The 21155-nt window shown below is 41.0% G+C and overlaps 1 protein-coding gene across 22 annotated transcripts in view; it reads left to right on the top strand.

The window, feature by feature from the left end:
* The window catches only part of LOC128339466 (microtubule-associated protein 2-like), a 416732-nt gene that overhangs the window by 338387 nt on the left and 57190 nt on the right, over positions 1-21155 (top strand). For 15 of the 22 annotated variants that reach the window (XM_053283451.1, XM_053283447.1, XM_053283445.1 and 12 more), the window contains 3 exons: positions 9759-9998; positions 16609-20304; positions 20515-20721. The exons of 4 other annotated variants lie outside the window; for them this stretch is intronic. In XM_053283451.1, the coding sequence (XP_053139426.1) occupies positions 9759-9998; positions 16609-20304; positions 20515-20721 (4143 nt within the window). The remainder of the gene's footprint in view (positions 1-9758; positions 9999-16608; positions 20305-20514; positions 20722-21155) is intronic. 3 more of the 22 variants (XM_053283458.1, XM_053283460.1, XM_053283466.1) reach the window with 1 other exon arrangement.

Below are 21155 nucleotides of genomic sequence, written 5' to 3'. Positions count from 1 at the left end.
TTCCCAGGTCTTCTCCTTTCCATATATAGCAGAGGATGATGGTTTAATTTTTAAATCAAAAGAAGCATATGGGTAATAGAAGCTGAACTGAAATTAAGCTGAGCTGCTGGAGAATATGCCTGAAGTGACAGAGCATGGGGAGGTAAGGCAAGGGTAAGGCCCCCACCCACACGCCTCTTTTCATATAAAGATTAGATCCCACCCAGCCCATTTTATACTTGAATGGGTAGACATGTGAACAGTCAAATATGGCTGACCTTAAGTAGTTGTGATAGCTTGGAAGATTTCCCCATGAGAGGGTAAACTCCCATTGAAATAGCCTGAAATTGCTGGCTGTTTGTTTTCTTAAGTTACAAGCAGTCAGGTACAGTCCACATCCTAGAACTTCACAATACTTTGGGTATTAGACTGCATTTTTGCTTACCGGAGGGAGATAAAGCGACAACCAAAAGTTGCAAACACGTCTTTAAAATAAAATAAAAGGACTACTCTTAAAGTCCTTAAATTGATTTCTGTAGATTTCTAAGAAAGAGGAAAATTGTTTTCTGTATTACTTTTGTTCCCTCCACTGCCAAATATCTTGCCTCTTCTGATCTGTTTTACTTTACGGTACAGTTTGTTTGTGGAACACTACTGCAAATTTCCTCTTAATTCATGCCTACAACTTTCATTCTACATCCATAAACAATTATATGTTTGGGACGAAGTACTTGTTATGGCTGCTTAATTCAGTTGCATCACTGAAATATCTGAACTTCTTTTATTCTTTGCAGTCTATATGTGAAAAAAATAATGAATGCATTACAGTTGAGAATGCATTACAGTTGAGTAAATACATACATTGTGTCTTTGAGCTTAGCATGGTAGGTTTCGTCCATCCCATAATGTTGCATCAGTGTCTACATGTTTATGCATGTTTCCAGTGCTGGCTCTATGTCTGTGTGGACCCCTCCACCAAGCATCATTGCTGGGGGGGGGGTTGTTGGCAGTGGGGCAGCCATGCTGGCAGTTACCATCTTTGTTAACCAAGAATGTAATGCAGTCATCCCTGCCATTGCATCTAATGATGCAACAGTGGGAATGACCATATTGCATTATTGGTAAATAAATATGGCAGCTGCTAGCTGAGGAGTTGCTGAGGAGCACTCTGGTCCAGAACTTCCACGAAGGTAAGCCCTCACAGATATTTCGGGAAGGTTTGCCTTCACTGTGGGTGGGAGTGGCAGCATCTTGGAACACGCTTCATTAGCCACACTGCTGGCAGCCACTGTTGTTTTTCACCAGAATCTCAGGGGTCAATCACGGGCCCTTTGATGGTCCTGGGCCCTCAGCCAGTTCTCCAGTTGGCGAGCCCCGATGCAGGCCCTGCATGTTTCCATTCTGTCTTGTCTTGTGTCTTTCTGTCTGTCCTTGCAGTTTCTGTCTTTCCCCTGCAGTTTCTTCTGTGTGTCTGTTTGTAGATGAAGGAGCTGAGGATGAGGTGGGACCTCTTCGCAGCGGCTCATGGTATGGGCCAACTGCCACAGGGGAGAGGCGTAAGTTCCTCACCCCCTCCATTTCAGTGTCTGTGCCTGATGATGAGCCCTACAATTCAGATGAAGAGTATTATGAGCACCCTTTGTTCAGCTCAGAATGGACTGATGCTAGTACGCGTCCCTGTTCCACAATCCAGAGTGCAGAGGCCTTATTAGGCCATGACAAAGGTGAACAAAGCATGGTCCCTTTCTCTTCCTCCTCTCCTCCACATGACGTTCATTTCATCATTTCTTTCCAGGACTGCTAGGTCTTAGGATTTGACCAAACATTTCAGAGACTTAGCCTTCTTCACAGGGTCTCAAGGGAAATTAGTATAGGGTGGGGGTAGACTATTTTCTGCTTGGCTTGTCAGCTTTTGCTATTTACTCCACATTACCATATCCTTTAGGCTGTCCCCCCGACCCTCACCAAGCTCTATTCCCTGTCTGCCAGTCACTTCCCTGTAACTTCCAAGTTCTGCCCTCTGAGCCTCAAAAGAACTGACAACCCTCTTAGATTCTCATTTCTTTTTTCTGGAGGCAAAGGGGTTGGAAGAAAACAGGGAACCCCCTTTTTTCCTTTGGAAATTCAAGACCTCACAGACACACCAATTTCAGGGAGCAGCTTTTGAGGGCAACTCAGCTGTGAGGTAAAAGAGCTGTCTGCCAATAGAAATGCACATTCTACATAACAGTATGCTTAGGTGTACGCTAGAGAATACATCTGTACATTCAACACCCAGCAACTTTTTTTAATAAAGTGCTATGAATTATTCCTTTTGATAAGAGGGTCAGTGCTCTGTACAATATCAAATATCTAATGAGCATCATATTCCAGAGTTATGGCAATTGTTAATGCTGCAAACTATAAGATATCCATCCTTTGGGAAGATTAAAAGTTCCTGATCCCAGAGGCGAGGGGAGAGAGAGAGCAACTAGGACTAAGCAGTCCAAACATTGTACTTCACATGATACCTTAACAAGTCTTAAACAGCTCCCAGCATATTTGGTTGTATTGTAAACAAAATGGCATCTGAAGCAAGAATCAAAATATCCCTTCAGTGTTTTGCATTTCACTACTTGATTTCCATACTGAGTAGGATTATTTCTGTTACTGTGTTGCCCATGGCCAGCATCCAAAGAACTACTTTGGGAACATACAAGCACTTGGTCGTGCTCAGTGGGATTTCTGACATTTTTCTTCTCTGTACAACGGACACAAACATCTCCACCACATCACAAACTGCTTTTGAGAATCCCCTCTCCTGCCATTTTCACAGTGGCTTTCTATGGAGGAATTGAGGGGGCAGAGGGGATTAGTATGTAGAATTAGTGTGGTTCTTTGGATCCTAGCTTGTCATATTCTGAAATTGTTTCACAGACCTCTTTAAGGAAGTGTTGAGCAGTTGTAAAGTTAAACATGAATCCCTCCTTACTTTTCCATGTTTCCTCTCAACACGGCAATTTTGTTGTTGTTGTTATAGACAGATTGTTGAACTGATTGGGATGAGAGTAAACACCACTAGCTGAGATGTCATTCTCAGACTTAATCTTCACTTGCCTTTGGAGAGTGGGGCTAAAATAGCTGTGTTTTCCCCTTACCATGAGACTCTCTTGGACAAAGTTTGAGATAGTTGTATAAGGTCTGAATTAATTTCTGGTCTTCTGTACTCATCAAATATTAGAGGAACATGGGATGTGAACTGCAGCTAAATTATGGTGAAAATGTGCAAAATAATATTACAACTGAATATTCATCCCTATACAATATGACCATTGAAGAAAAAGAAAGATGTCAGAACCAAATTTATCAAGTACCCTTTTTACTGCTTATATTCTAAAGTTAAAAGAGGAATGGGAGCAGAGAGGGATTCAGTTCAACTTATTGCACCAGAGAATTTGCAGGATAACCTTTTAAAGAATTGACTGAATGTTTCACAAATATGTTTATTTGGCAGATATATTTGGTCTGAAAATGATAGCAGGATATAGTTATAATCAATCATCTACAGTAGGATCAGGGAGACAAATGTGAAAGTGAGGAATTTCAAAGACCTTTTCAGATCAAATTCTCAGATCAATCAGTTCTGTTTGTTAAATAAACTGGATAATCATATTTAAACTTATGTAGAGGAAAGGAATCTTTGGTAGTAAAGAGATATCTGCAGATATCTGCAAAACCAGATATCCACTAAGGTTTCAAATGTGTTGGCCTGCTTCCTTGAACCATTGGAAACAGGAAACATTCAGTCAGAACTAATATTTTGACAGAGGTGGACCTTTATGTACTAAAAAGGATGAAGTGCATAATTAGCCTTTGCCAGAACCTAGAGGCTTAGGGGCAGCAGAGTGGGAGGACAGTGTTTACCAGACGGCCCTGGTGGCAGCGCCAGATCAAATTTTCAGACGAAGGGCTGAATGCTATGACATGTGAGTATACTACAATGTGCCTCAAATAATGGTGTCATACAATACTCAATACACTGTATGACTACAATACCCAGGGTGCACTGCAACATACCCATACAAATTAGATTGTCTGGCACCTCAATCCAGAGCAGATTTTGGTTGGATGGATTTCACCCATTCTGTCTCATGATTCTTTCATGGATTGGTTGTGTTCTCTGTTCCTGTCTTTTGATTTTTATATGGATGCCTCTTTGAGAAATGGTGCACACACAGATTGCTCTTGCTGCAGTTTCCCCTTATATTCATGTGCATATTTTTCCATCAAGTAAACCATGCTCATAAGTGACTGTATACATCTGAAAAACCACAGAAATTGTTTCCCCAGCAATACAATGCTACAATGTTTATAATTGTCTCAACAATCCTTTTCCAGTGGTGACTGGTGCCCATTGGGGCTGATAGGGCAGAGTGCAAGGTAGCTAGTGTCAAGGAGTGCTGGGGGTGATAACAGCTGGGGGTAAGAGCAGGCAGAGCTAACAGTAGGTGGATCCAACCCTGAGATAATTTCAAAAGCAGTTGTGGGCAATCACCATCCTATGGCTTTCTTCAATCTTTAAAGTTGGTTTCTGGTCTCAACCAAAATCTCCAGTATTCACCCCAGTGCTTGGCCGCTTATTCTGCTGCTTGGTTGGCTGTGAGTAAAGGAATCATGCCATTAGACTGCACCTGCTACTTCAGAATTACACAAGGTATTTGGCTCACTAATTTCCTTTCCTCTCATAAATATGTGCACACACAGACACAGAGGTTTCTCCGTTTTCATATGTGCACATGCACACAGGCATACGTGTACATACAGATGATACATCTTCTTTCCCATACACTTTCTTATATTTCATTTTATTTCATACACAAACACACACCCTTCCAAGCTATGTAGATAGTCACTGACTAAACCACATTCCTGATAGCTAGCAATCCCTGCAAATACTACACAACACAAAAAGAAATACATTCATAATGGTTATTCTGCATGAAAGCAAAGATGTTTTGCTTTCTTTTGGGGAAAGTTGCAATTCTGTTGCATTTGTTTGTGTTTGCATTGTGTGTGTGCGTGCGTGTGTGTGTTTTAAAGGAAGCCTTGTTTCTCCCTTTCTCACAATATCAATGCTTCTGGGCTGCCATCCTATGTAGCTTAGGTTGCGTAGGATAGGTTGCAATCCTATTCTAGCCTACAGTTACTTGGGAGTAAGCCCAATTGAGTCAATTGAGGCTTTACTTGGTGTAAACTGTATAGAATTGGGCTGTGAGGCTGCAATTCTATGCAACATTTACTTGAGAGTAAGCCCCACTGAATTCTCTGTAACTTACTTCCAAGTGCATGCATAGGAGATTGTATCTCTCTCTCTCTCTCATCCAACCCACCTACACACACACACACCCCTCCTTCGCATGCAGTGTGACCCAAAGGCATCTGATGAAAGAAAGAAAATGTAAATGTCAGACAGAGAAGACATATTTCACCATCCCCTCCCTGTTCATCAAAACTATGTTATGAAGTAGAGAAGATAAAAATGAGCCTTGCCAAAGCTTGCATCAAAATCTTTCCCTTTTAGAAGAGGAGAAGGGTGGGGTGGGGGTGGATTCTGTAATAACTCTCTGCCTGCTTTTCTCTCCATATGCTTTGACTAGAACAGGATCCTGGGAGGTCAGATGACTGGGCTCAGCCTAGTCTGCTTGCTGCTGTCAGGTATTTTGACAATGCCCCTATAGAGCAACAAAAAAGGTGCATCCTGATTGTTTCTGGGGTACTAAGTATGTTCATTAGGTAGTGACTAAGTATGCTAATTACTGCAGTTTGGAGCATTGTAGGGGTGTATTTGAAAAACACCAGACCAGGGCCGTAGCAAGGTTGGAGTGGGCCCAGAGATAAGATTTTAAAATGGGCCCCTCACTGATATGCACACACAAACACACTTCACAATATTATTATTATTATTATTATTATTATTATTATTATTATTATTAATTTGATTTCTATACCACCCTTCCAAAAATGGCTCAGGGTGGTTTACACAGAGAAATAATAAATAAATAAATACATAAGATGGCTCCCTGTCCCCAAAGGGCTCACAATCTAAAAAGAAACATAAGATCGACAGCAGCAACAGTCACTGGAGGTACTGGATAAGGGCCAGTTACTCTCCCCCTGCCAAATATATAGTGCACTCACACTCACATCCCCATTATGAATATGGTGAAGATGTAGTTCACATTGAATCTATTTTTTTAACTCTCTGCTACTGCCGATCTCCAAAAGACTCAACATAATTCATAGGGGGTGCAACATGGACAGGCGGAGAGTCATGTGACGTGCCTCTGGGGGGCCCCTTGAGGCAGTGGGGCCCCTAGACTACTGTCTCCCCTTGCCTAATGGTAGTTACGCCCCTGCACCAGACAAGGAGCCAGAGGAAGCCCTCTGTTGGAAAGCACTGGAAGTGTCTACTCCTTCAAAAACCAAGAGAAGAGACAAGAGAGGGAAAGCAAGCAAACAAGAGAGAGAGGGAGCTTATTAAGGCGTCTTTCCTTTTAGAAGATTGAAATTGCATATGCAAATGAGCACAGCAGTTAAATTTAAAGCTCCTATACTGTCCTTCACATTATACACACAGGTCCCAGCTTTGGAGTTGCTCACTAATGCTCATCTACTTTCCCATTCTAAGTCATCTCCAGTGTGCTAATGCCTCAAAAGCTCCTGTTCGTGCATCTAGTTCCCCTTTCTAAATCCTCTGCTATAAAAATCTGCAATCACTGAAGAAATGTCTATAAGACTAATCGCCTGCTTTATTAACACAACTGAGTCAGACCATTAGTTCATCTAGGTCCGTATTGTCTTCACTGACTCTCCAGTATTTTGAAAGGGATCTTTCCCAGCTTTTCTGGGAAATGCCAGGGATTGAACCTGGGGCCATCTGCGTGCAAAGCAGGTGCTCTGCCACTGAGGTACAGCCCCTATCTGTAGCTGTAGTCTAAACATTTGTTATATTTTTAATATGTGTTATGAGTTCTCTAATCACATAGCATGTAACTCCCCCCCCATTGTTACTCTTTCAATGGTTGACATTTTAAACAGTTAATATTTTAAATTACAATCTTAATTTAATGTATGTTGCTTTGCAAAAAGGTACCATTTTCTTTTTAAAAATTAACTATTATTTTTAAGAGAAGTGTTAGAGAAATAGAAAAAGGCAAGTTTTGGATGCATGATGGCTGGAAATCAGAGCAACACCTGTGATACATTTAAAATTGAGTTAAGAATGTTTTATTGTTGTTAGAAATGTTAAGAATTGTATAAACAGCAGTGGAGAGAGTGAGAACTAAAAAGAAAGAAAGCAATATCTTGTAGGATTAGAACCTGCAGCTTGTGCTAACTAAAAGGCAATTATTTAAACTGCTGTGCTGTAGCACCACTATGATGAATATTTAGTTTATTCTTGTAGATTTCCTTGGGTGACAACTGATTAAAAATAACAAAAAGTAAGAAGCTGACACTAGATGAACTCTAGAAAGCTAGAAGATGAGCATTGCTGTGCAAACTAATAATCTGGGACATGTGTATTGATTTCCAGGATAGTAAAAGAGCTTCAGATATAACTACTGCACTCATGTGCCCAAACACTTTCCATTCATTAAAAAGAATGTTGATGTTGTGTGCCCACTGCATGATGGGGGGGGGGATGCATGGTGTTTTCAGTGCACATGAAAATATGTGCACCTGTGTTGTATAGAAGTGGAAAGTTTATAGCAATGAAAAGAATGGAAAATTACAGCAAGAAAAAACTGTGTATGTACAGCAGTCTTTATAGATCCTGTTTATCCAAGCTGAAGGAATGGCAGAAGACTAATGCATCAGTTTTAATGCAGCTAATCGTAATCAGCTAATGTATCAAGCTAATGCAACCAGGGTACACTGGAACTACTAACTCTTGGAGGAAATTCAAAGGAGAGGGAATTCAGAAGCATCCCTGGAGCAGTCTGCTCACCTGCACAGCTGTGAGTTGGGCCCTCTGCTACCAGATTTGATAAAGTCCCTCTCTCCTGGGCCTGCCAAGCTAAGAAGCTAATATATGTATGGGTCATGACTTACTTTCCTTACGATGTGTGTCTGAATCCTTGCCCCCACCCCCATGAGCAAATGTGGGGAGGGTTTCACATCACTAATTCTAAGGTCTGTATTACATCCTTAATTCTGTGGTATGTATTTGTACAGTTCATTTGGTGTGTTTCTCAGCTAGTGATCATAAAGATGTGCATTTCCTCCCCGCCCCCATTTTTGCTGCTACTTCATATGGTGTCTGAGCATGTATGCCCTGACCCTGTGATTTGCTGTGGAAGTGGAGTCTTCAGTGTATATATAGAGCTTTATCACTTGCAAAAGCTACCCCATACACTTCAGTGGAGTGGACAGCCCTTCCCTTAGATCCCTTTTTCACAGCACAGAGCTATACCTCCACTGAAGTAAAGCTCTAGGTGACAGAAAGGGAAAGATGGCTAGTGTGTCATTCTGTTCAATCTGGATAGGTGTAGCCAAGTAAAGCCTGAAAGGAGCATGTCATTAATCACTATTCATAGGGTAAAATAAAATATGCTTTGTTTTGTAAGCCTAAACAGTCAAGTTATTCAAAAGACCCCTCCCAAAACAAGGGACTGATTTGCCACCTAAAATCCAACAGTGAGGGAGTCAAGTAAGCCTCTTTTGGAAGGGAGTTATACAGTTTAGTTGACACTGCTGAGAAGGCCCTGCCCCACATTGCCAACCCCTGCACATCAGGTGATGGGGTTATGCAGCAGGGCCTTCAAAGATGGCTGAGGGCATGGGTGGGTTCATATGGGAGAAAACCATCCTCCAGGTGTTCTAGTCCCAGACCACTTAGGACTTAAAATGTCAAAACCAGCACTTTGAATTGGATCATGAATAGATTCTAAGCCAAATAAGTCGAGGCATAATCAGAACTATATGCCCCATGCATCTTACTCCAATTAGAACTTTGGCTGCCCCATTCTACCAGTTATTGTTTCTGAACACTTCTCAAAAGCAGCCCCATGTCAAGTGCAATGTATTTATATGAATATTGCATCTTTTTCAATACCATCTATTGCCACTACACATCTTCATTTCCGTAGATAACGTAGCTCAAACTTTGTTCTATGATCTTTTTCACTTTGGAAACAAACATTTTCAGCTCCCGCTTCCTTGTGGAAAAATCTTTGATTTATATATCTTGCCCCAGAAGCACGGACACCATTTAGACATCATGCTGCTATAGCTTGTGTGCTTCTTCCCACTCACCTTGGATTCATGCACTCCTTTCCTCTCCTTTCCCATGTCTGAACTGTTGTAACTATAGTTTTGCCAATTGAACTATAATACTGATATATAATTAACATTAGCCAAAGGGGAAACAGTGCAGAAACCCAGAGGACACTCCTCATCACCTAACCATGGTTTGGTGATCTGGCAGCATGATGTCTGAACCAGGCCACCGTTTTCAAGATAGAAAAAGACGTTCTTCAGCATTACAAATGACATTGTTAGCCATAGAAATTAGGTAGCCTTTTGTAAATTTAATGCAAGCTCACTCAACTTTCTAATGCTCGAAATGGGAACATGGCTCAAGTGATGTGAATATGTAACTTGTGTGCAGAGCTGAAAATGTTGCCTATTGCCAGCCTGGTTAATGTGTCTGCACCTTGTAATTGTCTGTTAGTCTTGATGTCGCCTCATTTTCCCATCCTTCCCCCCTGCCTGTCATCCTCCTCCCTCGCAAAAAAAAGAAGAGGAAGAAGAAGAAGAAGAAGAAACAGTTAAAAGTCCAGTGGCTGATGAACCCAAACCTGCAGTTGCCCTTGAGGAGGAACCTGAGAAAGTGAGTGGGCCTGCCGAGCCTTTGCAACAGGCAGAGAGCTCCAGGGAGGCCCATCAGGATTCCGTTCCCAAAGACGAAGTGGCACGCAATGGGGAAAAGGCCACTAGAGCCGACGAGGAGCCCTCAAAAGCAAAAATGCCTTCCTTGGGTGAGGAAGATGTGCCCTCCTTAGAGCAACCTGCATGCATTGGCTGCACACGAGCTGTTCTCAAGCTTTCTCGGCTCTGCTCCATTTGCTCTTCTTTCCATGTATTATCCTAATTCTTAATGCTCTTGTTATTATGCTTGATGAGTGCATAGCAGGCAAGCCCATTGTGCTCATCCTGTGTGACGACATGGTTTCCCACCACTGCAGCCAGTTCTTGACTCCCCCTCCCATTTTTTTCTTCCCATGATAACAGTATGCTATGCAGCCAAGCTGATATACCACAAAGCCTTCCCTCCCTCCCCATCGCAGATGTGTTTGCCAGTCACATTGCTGATCTGTGTATATTTTCTTTCTTTCTTTTTTGGTGCAGAGGTTCATCTGCTTTTCATTTCAAGAAATAAATGGATTAACCTTAACTATGACATACAGAGGCTTAAACTGTACAATTTTTTGTTTTGTTTTCAGTGTGCAGTGTATTTTTTGCTTATGCTTCCGTACATTCTAGCTCCCGAGGCTGTTGCTTCTTCTGTCATATCCTTGCCATTCATTGCAGTCCACTGTGACCCTACTTGGCATTGCAGAATTTTGAGTTATAATTGACTTTACCCTTCTTAAACGTTGATGACCCAAGCTGAAATCCAAGGGTGGCGGTGGGGCTCATTCACATGGATTCCAATGGTATCTTGGACACTATAACGAAGACAAAGATTGGACACTGGAGGTTAAATCTTATGTCACTAACTCAAGCAAATAACACTGAAACGTTTTATTGAGTGAGAGCAAAATATTTAGAAATTGGCCTTCTAATTGTATTATTTTTTAAACAACTAGACTGTGATCCAGAGGTGCAGAAGACAATAAATAACTCATGTTTCTCTGCACACAGCTGCGTAAACTCTAGTACAAATAACTGTGTAAGAATTCAGCCTAGCTCCTGTTTCAAGTGTATCTGTGGGAAGTATTAAAAGAGCTTAAAGTGTGTCTACATACATATAACAAGTGTTGCTTCTCTTCTGCAAAGAGAAGTCTTGCTTAATAATTTACTAGAATTATTTGAGGATGTTGGCAAATGTATAAGGCCAGCAATGAACAGGATGTCTTTTTTTTTTTTTTTTAGTGTTAATAGGGTCCAGTTTAGATTAGGACCATGAAACTGGTTAGCCCTTTCCAATATGATAACTGTATGTTTATTCCAGAGAGCAAGTAGCAGCTATCAGGAGGAGATTTTGATGGGGGAAATGGCAAGGGGCTGATGAACTAAGCCCCCTTCTCCCACTCCCATTGTAATGATCTGTGTTATCCTGTTCCCCACCCATGACTGCTGTCACCATCTGGAAACACTGGTGGGGATTCATGGATACCCACATCACATTTAATTTGCCCCATAGTTGGGTAGTCATCTGGTAGATGCTAATGTATTTGAACTTCCAAAAGGGTTCTGTCAAAGTCTCTCACAAAACATTCCAAAAAGATTTAAAGCCATATTATAGGCTCTCTTATTAATTGTGGACCATTTGCATGTAGCAGAGGGTAGAAGTGACCATTTTCACAATGTGACCATTTTTCACAATGAAGGAAAGTAAATAGTCAGATCCCCCAAGAATCTGAATTGGGGCCAGTACAATTAAATTTATTTATAAATTTTCTGATGTTATGGGTGAAGAGTGAGGTAGTCACATTTTCAGATAGAATCTAATTATTCAAGATGGTAAATTACCAAGCCAATTCTGAAGAACTCCAAAAGGGTATATCCAAACTTAGTTAATGGGCAACAAATGACAGGTGAAATTCCGTGTAATTAAATGCAAAAGTGATGCACATTCAAAGAAGAAAAGACCTTCCCAATTCCCATATTCCAGGGTGAGGATCATACCGTGTTTCCCCGAAAATAAGACAGTGTCTTATAATAATTTTAGCCCCCAAAAATGCACTAGGGCAATTAGCGGTACATCAGAAATTACTGCTAGGTCTTACTTTCGGGGTAGGTCTTACTTTCGGGGAAACAGGGTAGTAGAAGGCTATTATAAATATTCACTTAGTGAGCCCTTTCTCATGATCACTGAGAAGGGCTTTAGGGCAGGTGGCGGGGAAGGCTGCTTAAACTTACCTTCCCTGCAGATGACCGCTCCTCCATTGCTGGGCATGGTCCTTGTGCACCCAGATGATCCTCCTCTGGCCTAGGCAGTGCGGAGGGTTGGGACGCATTGTCCCAGCCCCCGGAAATCCCACAATGCACAGGATGAGTGTTCAATGTATCGTGGGGATCCCTGCAGCGACGGGTGGGCGCCTGTCACCACTGCAGCACCGGCGAAAAGCAGCTGGCGATGCACACAGTTTAAAAATGGGGCGAACGGAGTGCTCACTCCCAAATGCCATTTAAAAGGCTGGCTCCACAGGCGGTTCTGTCATGGAAGAGCCGCACGGATCAGGTGTGATCCCGGAGGTTCTCATGTGCAGCCTAGCCCAGGCTTGGCTGGCTTAGCCTGTTCTTGGCTGCATGTGAGAACAACCTCAGTACGTTGCAACAGTGAAAAGAAAAACTGGGCAGAACTAAAATTTGGACTCTACTTTTTTAGTTTTGAAAATGCCTATGGACTACGTAGGGGGGATAATAGAGGTCTGCAAAATTAAGAACAAAATGTGAGAGTGAGTAGAAAGAAGTAATTTCTTTCTCTAAACACTTGGAGTAATCGAATGATGTCGACTGGTGAAAGGTTGACAAATTAAACAATTATAGTTCTTACAACACATAATTAATTTTAGTGTTGATACAAATGTGGTCCCCCATTTCCACTGCTCTATGAACAGATTAAAATGAGGGGGTCAGCTTTCTTTTATGCTGGGGACAAATATTCTTCAGAGGTTTGGGGGCAAGTGACCAGATTTAAAAGAATCCCAGGATGGGAGAGAATTAGCAACTATTTTTACTGGAAGCAGTGGTGAGACTGCTGTATTTCCCCCCATTATATCTTATGGTGCTGCAACAGCAATTGTAGCAGAGATCATCTTCCTGGCAGCTGGGTGCCATTTTCTTCCTCGGAATGCAACTGGGAATTATGCCATATCAGTTCTGATGTATTCTGGGTAGAGTCACAGTTCTTTCTACCCAGAATGCATGGGTAGAGTCCTGCCACCTCTGCCAGTAAAATGCAGTTGCCCTAAGCCTTCTCACCCTCTTATACTTTTGCATTTTGCTTGCCCCAATTTCCTTTTTTCAACTTTCTTCCTGCAGATCCTTTCCTATAGTAAATTGGGGAGAATCCCTCCCATGGCAAAATTAATCAAAGAAACAAATGTTTATTAACTTTTAATTAAGCACTCCTTAATTTATGGCTGTCACCTTAAATGGCGGAGCGGGGAAATGCCTGACTAACAAGCAGAAGGTTGTCAGTTAGAAACCCCGCTGGTGTTTCCCAGACTATAGGGAAGATGCAGCGATACTGAAAGATGCTGAAAGGCATCATCTCACACTGCGCAGGAAGAAGCAATGGTAAATCCCCTCCTGTATTCTACCAAAAGAAAACCACAGGGCTCTGTGGGTGCAAGGAGTCGAAATCGACTTGATGGCACACTTTACCTTTCACCCTTAATTTATGGCTAGAGCTGTCTTTAGGCAGCTAGAGCTATCTTTATCAGGCAGTATAGAAACATAATAAATAAATAAAATAAAATGTATGGCACTTGCTATCACAAGATGGCCACTAACTTGGTTGGCTTGTGCAAGAGAAGCAAATAAAAGAAAGGAAGGGATTCTTCTTCATGAAGAAGCCTTTTGTGTATTTTGACACTTTCTCTGGATCACAGTCCACAGTGTTTAACTAGTTTACCTCAGTGTTCTCACAATACGGTTACAGGTGAAACTCGGAAAATTAGAATATCATGCAAAAATCCATTAATTTCAGTAATGCAAATTAAAAGGTGAAACTGATATATGAGACAGACGCATTACATGCAAAGCGAGATAAATCAAGCCTTAATTTGTTATAATTGTGATGATCATGAGTACAGCTCATGAAAACCCCAAATCCACAATCCCAGAAAATTAGAATATTACATGGAACCAAGAAGACAAGGACTGTAGAATAGAACAATATCGGACCTCTGAAAAGTATAAGCATGCATATGTATTCAGTACTTGGTTTGGGCCCCTTTTGCAGCAATTACTGCCTCAATGCGGCGTGGCATGGATACTATCAGCCTGTGGCACTGATGAGGTGTTATGGAAGACCAGGATGCTTCATTAGCGGCCTTCAGCTCTTCTGCATTGTTTGGTCTCATGTCTCTCATCCTTCTCTTGGCAATGCCCCATAGATTCTCTATGGGGTCAGGTCAGGCGAGTTTGCTGGCCAATCAAGCACAGTACACTGTATACTTTTCAGAGGTCCAATATTGTTCTATTCTATAATCCTTGTCTTCTTGGTTCCATGTAATATTCTAATTTTCTGGGATTGTGGATTTGGGGTTTTCATGAGCTGTACGCCATGATCATCCCAATTATAACAAATTAAGGCTTGACTTTTCTGGCTTTGCATGTAATGCGTCTGTCTCATATATCAGTTTCACCTTTTAATTTGCATTACTGAAATTAATGGACTTTTGCACGATATTCTAATTTTCCGAGTTTCACCTGTACAATTAGTAATTCATTAATTACTAAACGTATTCATCCTGCCTTATCTGGTGAAATGAGATTATTTTTGAAATGGCAGTGTTACAGAATATATTGTTTATGGGGGGGGGGGGAACCAATGAAATATATTACAAGACAAATATGAGAATATTGCTGCTATTGTGATGTATTTTTCAGTTTTGTATTCAAATGTTTAGGACACTAACAATAATATTTACTTGTTTTGCAGCCCAGTCCTATGCATATTTATTAAGATGTGCATTTGTTCCCAAATAAGTGTGTGCAGGATTGCAGTGTTAATAATGCATAATTTTGAATTCCTTCAAAACAAATGAAAGCTAACTCTTGCTGTTTGCAGAGCTCCAACAAATATTCCCACTGGTGTACTTACGTATTTGAAATTCAAAATTTTGCCACGTTTTTTCAGAGCATGATTTCAGACCATGGACATTCAATACTGTAACATGATTCAGTAAATTGCATTGGGTAGGCCCAATAATTAAGCATTCTTACTCAGTACTCATATATTTAGTTATCCAATTTTTTTTTTAATTTCCATGATTTTTTAAAATCAGAAAATCTAAGACATGCCCACCTCCATCTTCATTGCCAAGCCCATGAGCCAGTGGCTGTCCCCATGGACCATAAGTCTGCTCCATGACTAACTGTTCCTTAGGCCTGTGCTAATAACTCCGCACAGCCCCCTTAGCACCGTGTGGAGGCAGCTGTTCCCACAGAAAAGTGTTGTACTTTACCCAGCACTGTTGGGGCTCCTTTAAGAGAATTGGAGCCCTTTCCATCTCTTATGCTCTTCCCAGTGCTCAGTGCACAACTTCCAAGGTGGCACTGGAGCTCGAGGGAGCTTCTCTTAAAGCTGCCTCCCCCACCCTCGCTGGGGGAAACACAGCATTGCATAGAGGCCAGCATGGCTCTTGCATTCCAGGATTTTTGCCAAAGTAGCTCCCATTTGAAAAATAGTGAATATCACAGATAAAAGGCTTTGGTTTTTCAGCAAAATGCTGGATGTTGAATTTGCACTGTTTTTGCTTGAAGCACCAGCAGGTTTTTCACATTTTATTCACGTATCAGCCAAAAAGTTCTCTAAGCAGCTTACATAGCAAAAAGATGAGAAAATGTTTCCCTTTCCCCCAAAGGCTCAGAATTTTAAAAGTATAATAAGTTAGACGCCAGACACAGCCGCTGGAAAGACACTGCGCTGGTGTTGGATAGGGACAGTTGCTCTCCCTTCTGAGAGACACTACGTTCACAGGTGTCTCTTTGCACAGTTAGCATTTTTCTTTTAAATATGGCTTTTAAAGAATGAGGAATTCTTTGTTCAGCTCACCTTGTTCAAGAGAACAGTTTCATGAAAGTAATCTGTATTTTTAACGTCTGACATTAAAAAGTAAATTACTTCTCATGGAAATGGCTATATAAGTGGCAATGTTACCATTACTTTGGTCCAGCTCAAATAAAAGAAATTATGTTATTAAATGGATTCAGAATATTGGATATATTTATTCTGCATATTTCAAGCAGATATACAATTATATCTAAATATGACTGAAATCTAGAATCCATGTCAATGTCATAACATGGTAATGCATACATAGATGAAGCTGGGTGTATACTATATACATTATACTAATAATTGTGAGGAAACTGACCTATGATAGACAGGTTCTCATTCAATCAAATCCAGGGATATGTGTGTAGCACACATTATTTATTTATTTATTTGTTTGTTTGTTTGTTTGTTTGTTTGTTTATTTATTGTGCTGTACTTAGGAAGTTTTGTCTCTCTAAAGGAGAATAAAAAACAAGCTGTTTAAAATAGCTGCCTAAATAGGTATCCTTGTTGCATGTGGCCATATTTGTCATATCTGCCGAATGATGCTGTAAATTAGCCTGCTGCTGCCTGTAAATGCTTTAAGTAATCTGTTATAAAATACAGTCAAACAACTGCAGATTTACTTACAGCTTCGAAGATGGAAATCCGTGACCAGGAAGGTACAGGCCTTTTCGCAGCTGAGCCATTAGACACAAAGGAATCGGAGAAAGGAAGTAAGACTAGTGAGCAACTTATACACGATGCCTTAGTTTTACAGCCAGCAAAAATAGAGACTGTACAAAAAGCAGAATCACAGAGCAAAGAAGAAGAAAAAACTTTTCCAGATGTTGATCTATCTGGCGAGACTCATCTACATCACGAACAAAGAGATTTGTCAATGGAATCGCATAAGGAAAGGAAAGCAGATGAAGCTTCTGTTGAAGAGCTGCCCTTAAAGTCTAAAGATGATCTTATCAGTATTCCAAAAAGTGACTTTGCCTCTCCTGAAAGTATAGGTTCTTTTTCACCTTCAGAATCTACAATGGACTTTACAGGCACAGTTAAAAGTACCTCTTCTTCTGAAACTTTGTCAGCTGCTCTACATAAATCTGAGCCAGAAGATAGTAGCAAAACAACACAAATATCTACTGCTACAGAGATTGCCAAAGACTTTTCAAAAGTTCAAGAACCTGACAAAGGCCTAACAGAAAAACAGGAAGGAGAATGTGCAGTGGCAGCTACTCATGCCTCTAAACCTGTTACAGAGCAAACACCTACCCCTCTTTGGGAAGAAGAGAAAGATATGACAGAGGATGAAAGTGATGAAGAGAGATATTCCATGCCCAGTGGGCAAAAGCCAAAAGGATTCGATGATCAGACTTATGCAATGCATGACCAGGAAACAGCAATTTTACATAAAGAAATTCGAGAAAAAGAAACGAACTCTAAAAAGACATCTGATGCTCACAAAGCAGAAGAGGAGACAACTGGGGTTTCAACAATACTAGATATTAAAAAAGAGGGAAAACACAGCACTGAGACTTCTGCAGATGGATTCAACCAAGAATTAGATAAAGTTGCATTATCAACAATAGAGAAAACCCATCTTGAACCAAGTGAAAAATCTTTGCAAGGAAAAGATTCTGGAAAGGATGGAAAAGGAGAATTTTTTTCCGTTGGAGATTCAGTAACTCACAGTATGCAGCTAGAAGAGGATAAATCAGGAATGTCTAAGTATTTTGAGACATCTACTCTTAAAGATGAAGCTATCAAGAGTGATGTGCTACAACAAGGCAATGATTATTATGAACTGAGTGATACTAAAGAACAGGCCTGTGACCCTTACCATAAAGACTTCCTAGTGTTTCAAAAAGATGCTGAGGAATTTCAGCCAGAAGTGTACCAACACCCCAGTGTACCAACTCATGAAATAGGATATAGTACTCTTGCTCAGGGCTTCCGAGATGATGATGAAGCCGAGGAGCCTAGCTCTCCTACAGAAAGAATGTACACTATTGACCCAAATGTATATGGGGATAAGAGAGAACTCCATAGTAAAAATAAAGATGACTTAACTCTAAGCAGGAGCTTGGGACTTGGTGGCAGATCTGCCATAGAGCAGAGGAGTATGTCAATTAACCTGCCAATGTCCTGCTTGGACTCTATTGCACTAGGATTTAATTTTGGGCGTGCACATGACCTTTCACCTCTAGGTTCAGATATTCTAGATAATGCTAGTGGAGATGAAGGTGATGATTACTTGCCAGCCACCACCCCAGCAGCTGAAAAAGCCCCCTCTTTCCCAATGGAGAGCAGGGAAGAAGATGAGCAAACTGAGGAGTCAACAGTAAAAGAAGGGGGAGATATCCAGGTGGAGCCTTTATGCGAATCATCCTTCCTGGCTAAAGATTATTACAAAAATGGGACTGTAATGGCTCCTGACTTGCCAGAAATGTTAGATTTAGCTGGCACAAGATCAAGACTAGCATCTCTGGGTACAGATGCTGAGGTAGCACAAAGGAAGTCCATTCCATCAGAGGCTGTCGTTGAGGACAGTGGTGCAACCCAGCACCTTGTGGCCAACGAAAACCACATGACTCTAAAAGCTGACAGTCAGCTAGAAGATTTAGGTTATTGTGTTTTCAATAAGTACACGGTGCCAATGCCATCTCCCGTTCAGGACAGTGAGAATTTGGCAGGAGAAAGCTGTCCCTTTGATGAAAAGATTAGAAGAGGTGTCATTACAGACCTCTCTTTGATAGAAGTAAAGTTGGCAGCAGCTGAAAGATCCAAAGAAGAGAGAGATATCTATGATGACTCAGCCATTTTGGGCAAGGAGTTTGAACAGGAAAGAAAAGCTATTGATAAACTAGATACTGTGCTAGAAAAAAGTGAGGAACACATTGATTCTAAAGAAGCTGATTTGTCTGAGGACAGTGAACATGAAAAAACAAGACCTGATTTGACTTTAGAAAGTGTAGATGATAAAAATCTGGTTGGACTAGAAGATAAAGTCTCTTTGTTTACTGACAAAGAGGAAGAAGCTATTCATGTTGCAGAGATAGCCGAGTCAGACATTTCCTATAAACCAGACTATGATGCTATAAAGCATGATATGGATTCTGCTGCTCGGAAGGTTGAACAGGAGTATCAGAGTAAGTTAGTTCATATTAGTGAGTCTGTTTCAGAGCATGACTCAGAGGATCAAGAAAAGATACTTCCCACATTACTCCAAGAACCTAGTATCTGTACAAAACTTGAACCTAGTCATGTAAAAGATGCCACCAAATTGTCTGAGATGGAAGTTAAGGAAAAAGGGCCTAAACCTGACCTGGTGCATCAAGAAGCAGTAGATAAAGAAGAATCTTATGAGTCAAGTGGAGATAATGATCAAGCTCAGGAGGGTTTGCCTGGAGAAACTTCCAAACCCTGTGATGGCAAAATAGAACCAGAAATTTCATCTCTGTCTGAAGAGGAGACTGCATCACAATTGCTGGTGGAACAGCCAGCCAAAGAAACAGAAATACCTAAAGCTACTCAAGAAGAATCAGCTGAAGTCCAAATGGAGACCATACCACAGCCTAAGGAAGACAGTGTGGAATCTGTGGCATTAGTTGGCACTGTGAAAACTGAGGATTTGCCATCTGATTTATCATATGAGAAAGTAAGAGATGAGGAAGAACAGCAGGAGAAAGACAGTAAGCAAGAAGAACGACAACACGAGGAAGAACCAAAGCAAAGAGAAGAACTGGAGAAAGAGAGTAAGCTAGAAGAAAAGCATGAGGCAGCGGTTAAGCTGGAAGAAGAGGAGGTGGTTAGACTGGAAGAAGAGGAGGTAGTTAAGCTGGAAGAAGAGGAGGTGGTTAAGGTGGAAGAAGAGGAGGTGATTAAGCTGGAAGAAGAGGAGGAAATTAATCAAACAAACAAAGAAAGGGACTTGGAGAAACAGGAGGAGGAGGAGGAGGTGTGTAAAGCTATCCCTGGGGAAGTACCTGAACTCAAAGGAGTAATAGAGTCTGTTGTTACAATTGAGGATGACTTCATCACAGTAGTGCAGACAACAGTAGATGAAGGAGAAACTGCCTCCCATAGTGTGCGCTTTGCCGAAGCACCACAGGCTGAGACAGGAGAAGAAGACTTTCATCCTGAAGAGGAGGTGGAAATGGAAGTAGTAGCTGATGTTCAAGAAGAGACAAAAGAGAGTTCTCTAGAAGCTCCTGTTTCATTGGAGAGGGAAGATGTTCCATTAACTGATTTCAAGACAGAGACGTATGATGATTATAAAGATGAAACAACCATTGATGACTCCATCCTGGACACAGACAGCATATGGGTGGATACTCAAGGTGTGCCTTATCCTTTTTCATTTTTTCTTTCAAAAATAATTTCCTAATAATGAATAAATAATAATTACTCTTAGTGCATTCAGGAATGTTGTTAAAATAATGTCATATAAAGCCAATTGAAGTATTTTTTTAAAAAATTGAAATCCCACCAAAGCACGATTAACATTTTTACTAATCCTGTTTTTGTTATAATTTACTCTGATCCTGCAGATGATGATAGGAGCATCATGACAGAACAGTTAGAGACTGTTCCTAAAGAGGAGAAGGCAGAGAGAGAATTGCGGAGACCGTCTCTCGATAAGCATAAAAAAGAGAAACCTTTAAAAACTGGGAGAGGCAGGATTTCTACTCCTGAAAGAAAAATAGCTAAAAAGGAACCTAGCACAGTCTCCAGAGATGAAGTGAGAAGGAAAAAAGGTTCATGTAATACTTGCTCTCTTTTCCTTTCATGCCATACTATGTGAGTTGTTCATCTGTTCTATGAGAAGAGTATTTTAGCAGTACTGTTGCACATTTTAAACAAAGGATACTCATTTGTGGTAATAGAAGGCATGCAATCTACACTGTGGTAATAGAAGGCATGCAGTCATCAATCCAGTTTTATGCTGGTGGTATTCTTTAATGGATCAGGTAAACATCGTATATGGCATTACATCTCTGTCTACTAGGATTCATTAATCCCCAAGAAAAAACATCAGCATAAAATTACATATATAGCTCAATAGTGCTCTGGGTAGCCACCCTGGCAATATTTCCATCTCATTAATGGCCAAATCAACCATTACACTATTCCTCTCCCTTTACAAGATGAGGAACTGAGTGAGAGACTTGGTAGCAGGTACCCAGCTGGT

The sequence above is a fragment of the Hemicordylus capensis genome, chromosome 1, assembly GCF_027244095.1.
Source record: "Hemicordylus capensis ecotype Gifberg chromosome 1, rHemCap1.1.pri, whole genome shotgun sequence".
Lineage (NCBI taxonomy): Eukaryota > Metazoa > Chordata > Lepidosauria > Squamata > Cordylidae > Hemicordylus > Hemicordylus capensis.
Note: the sequence above shows the minus strand (reverse complement) of the source record. Positions and strands in the feature narration are given on the sequence as shown.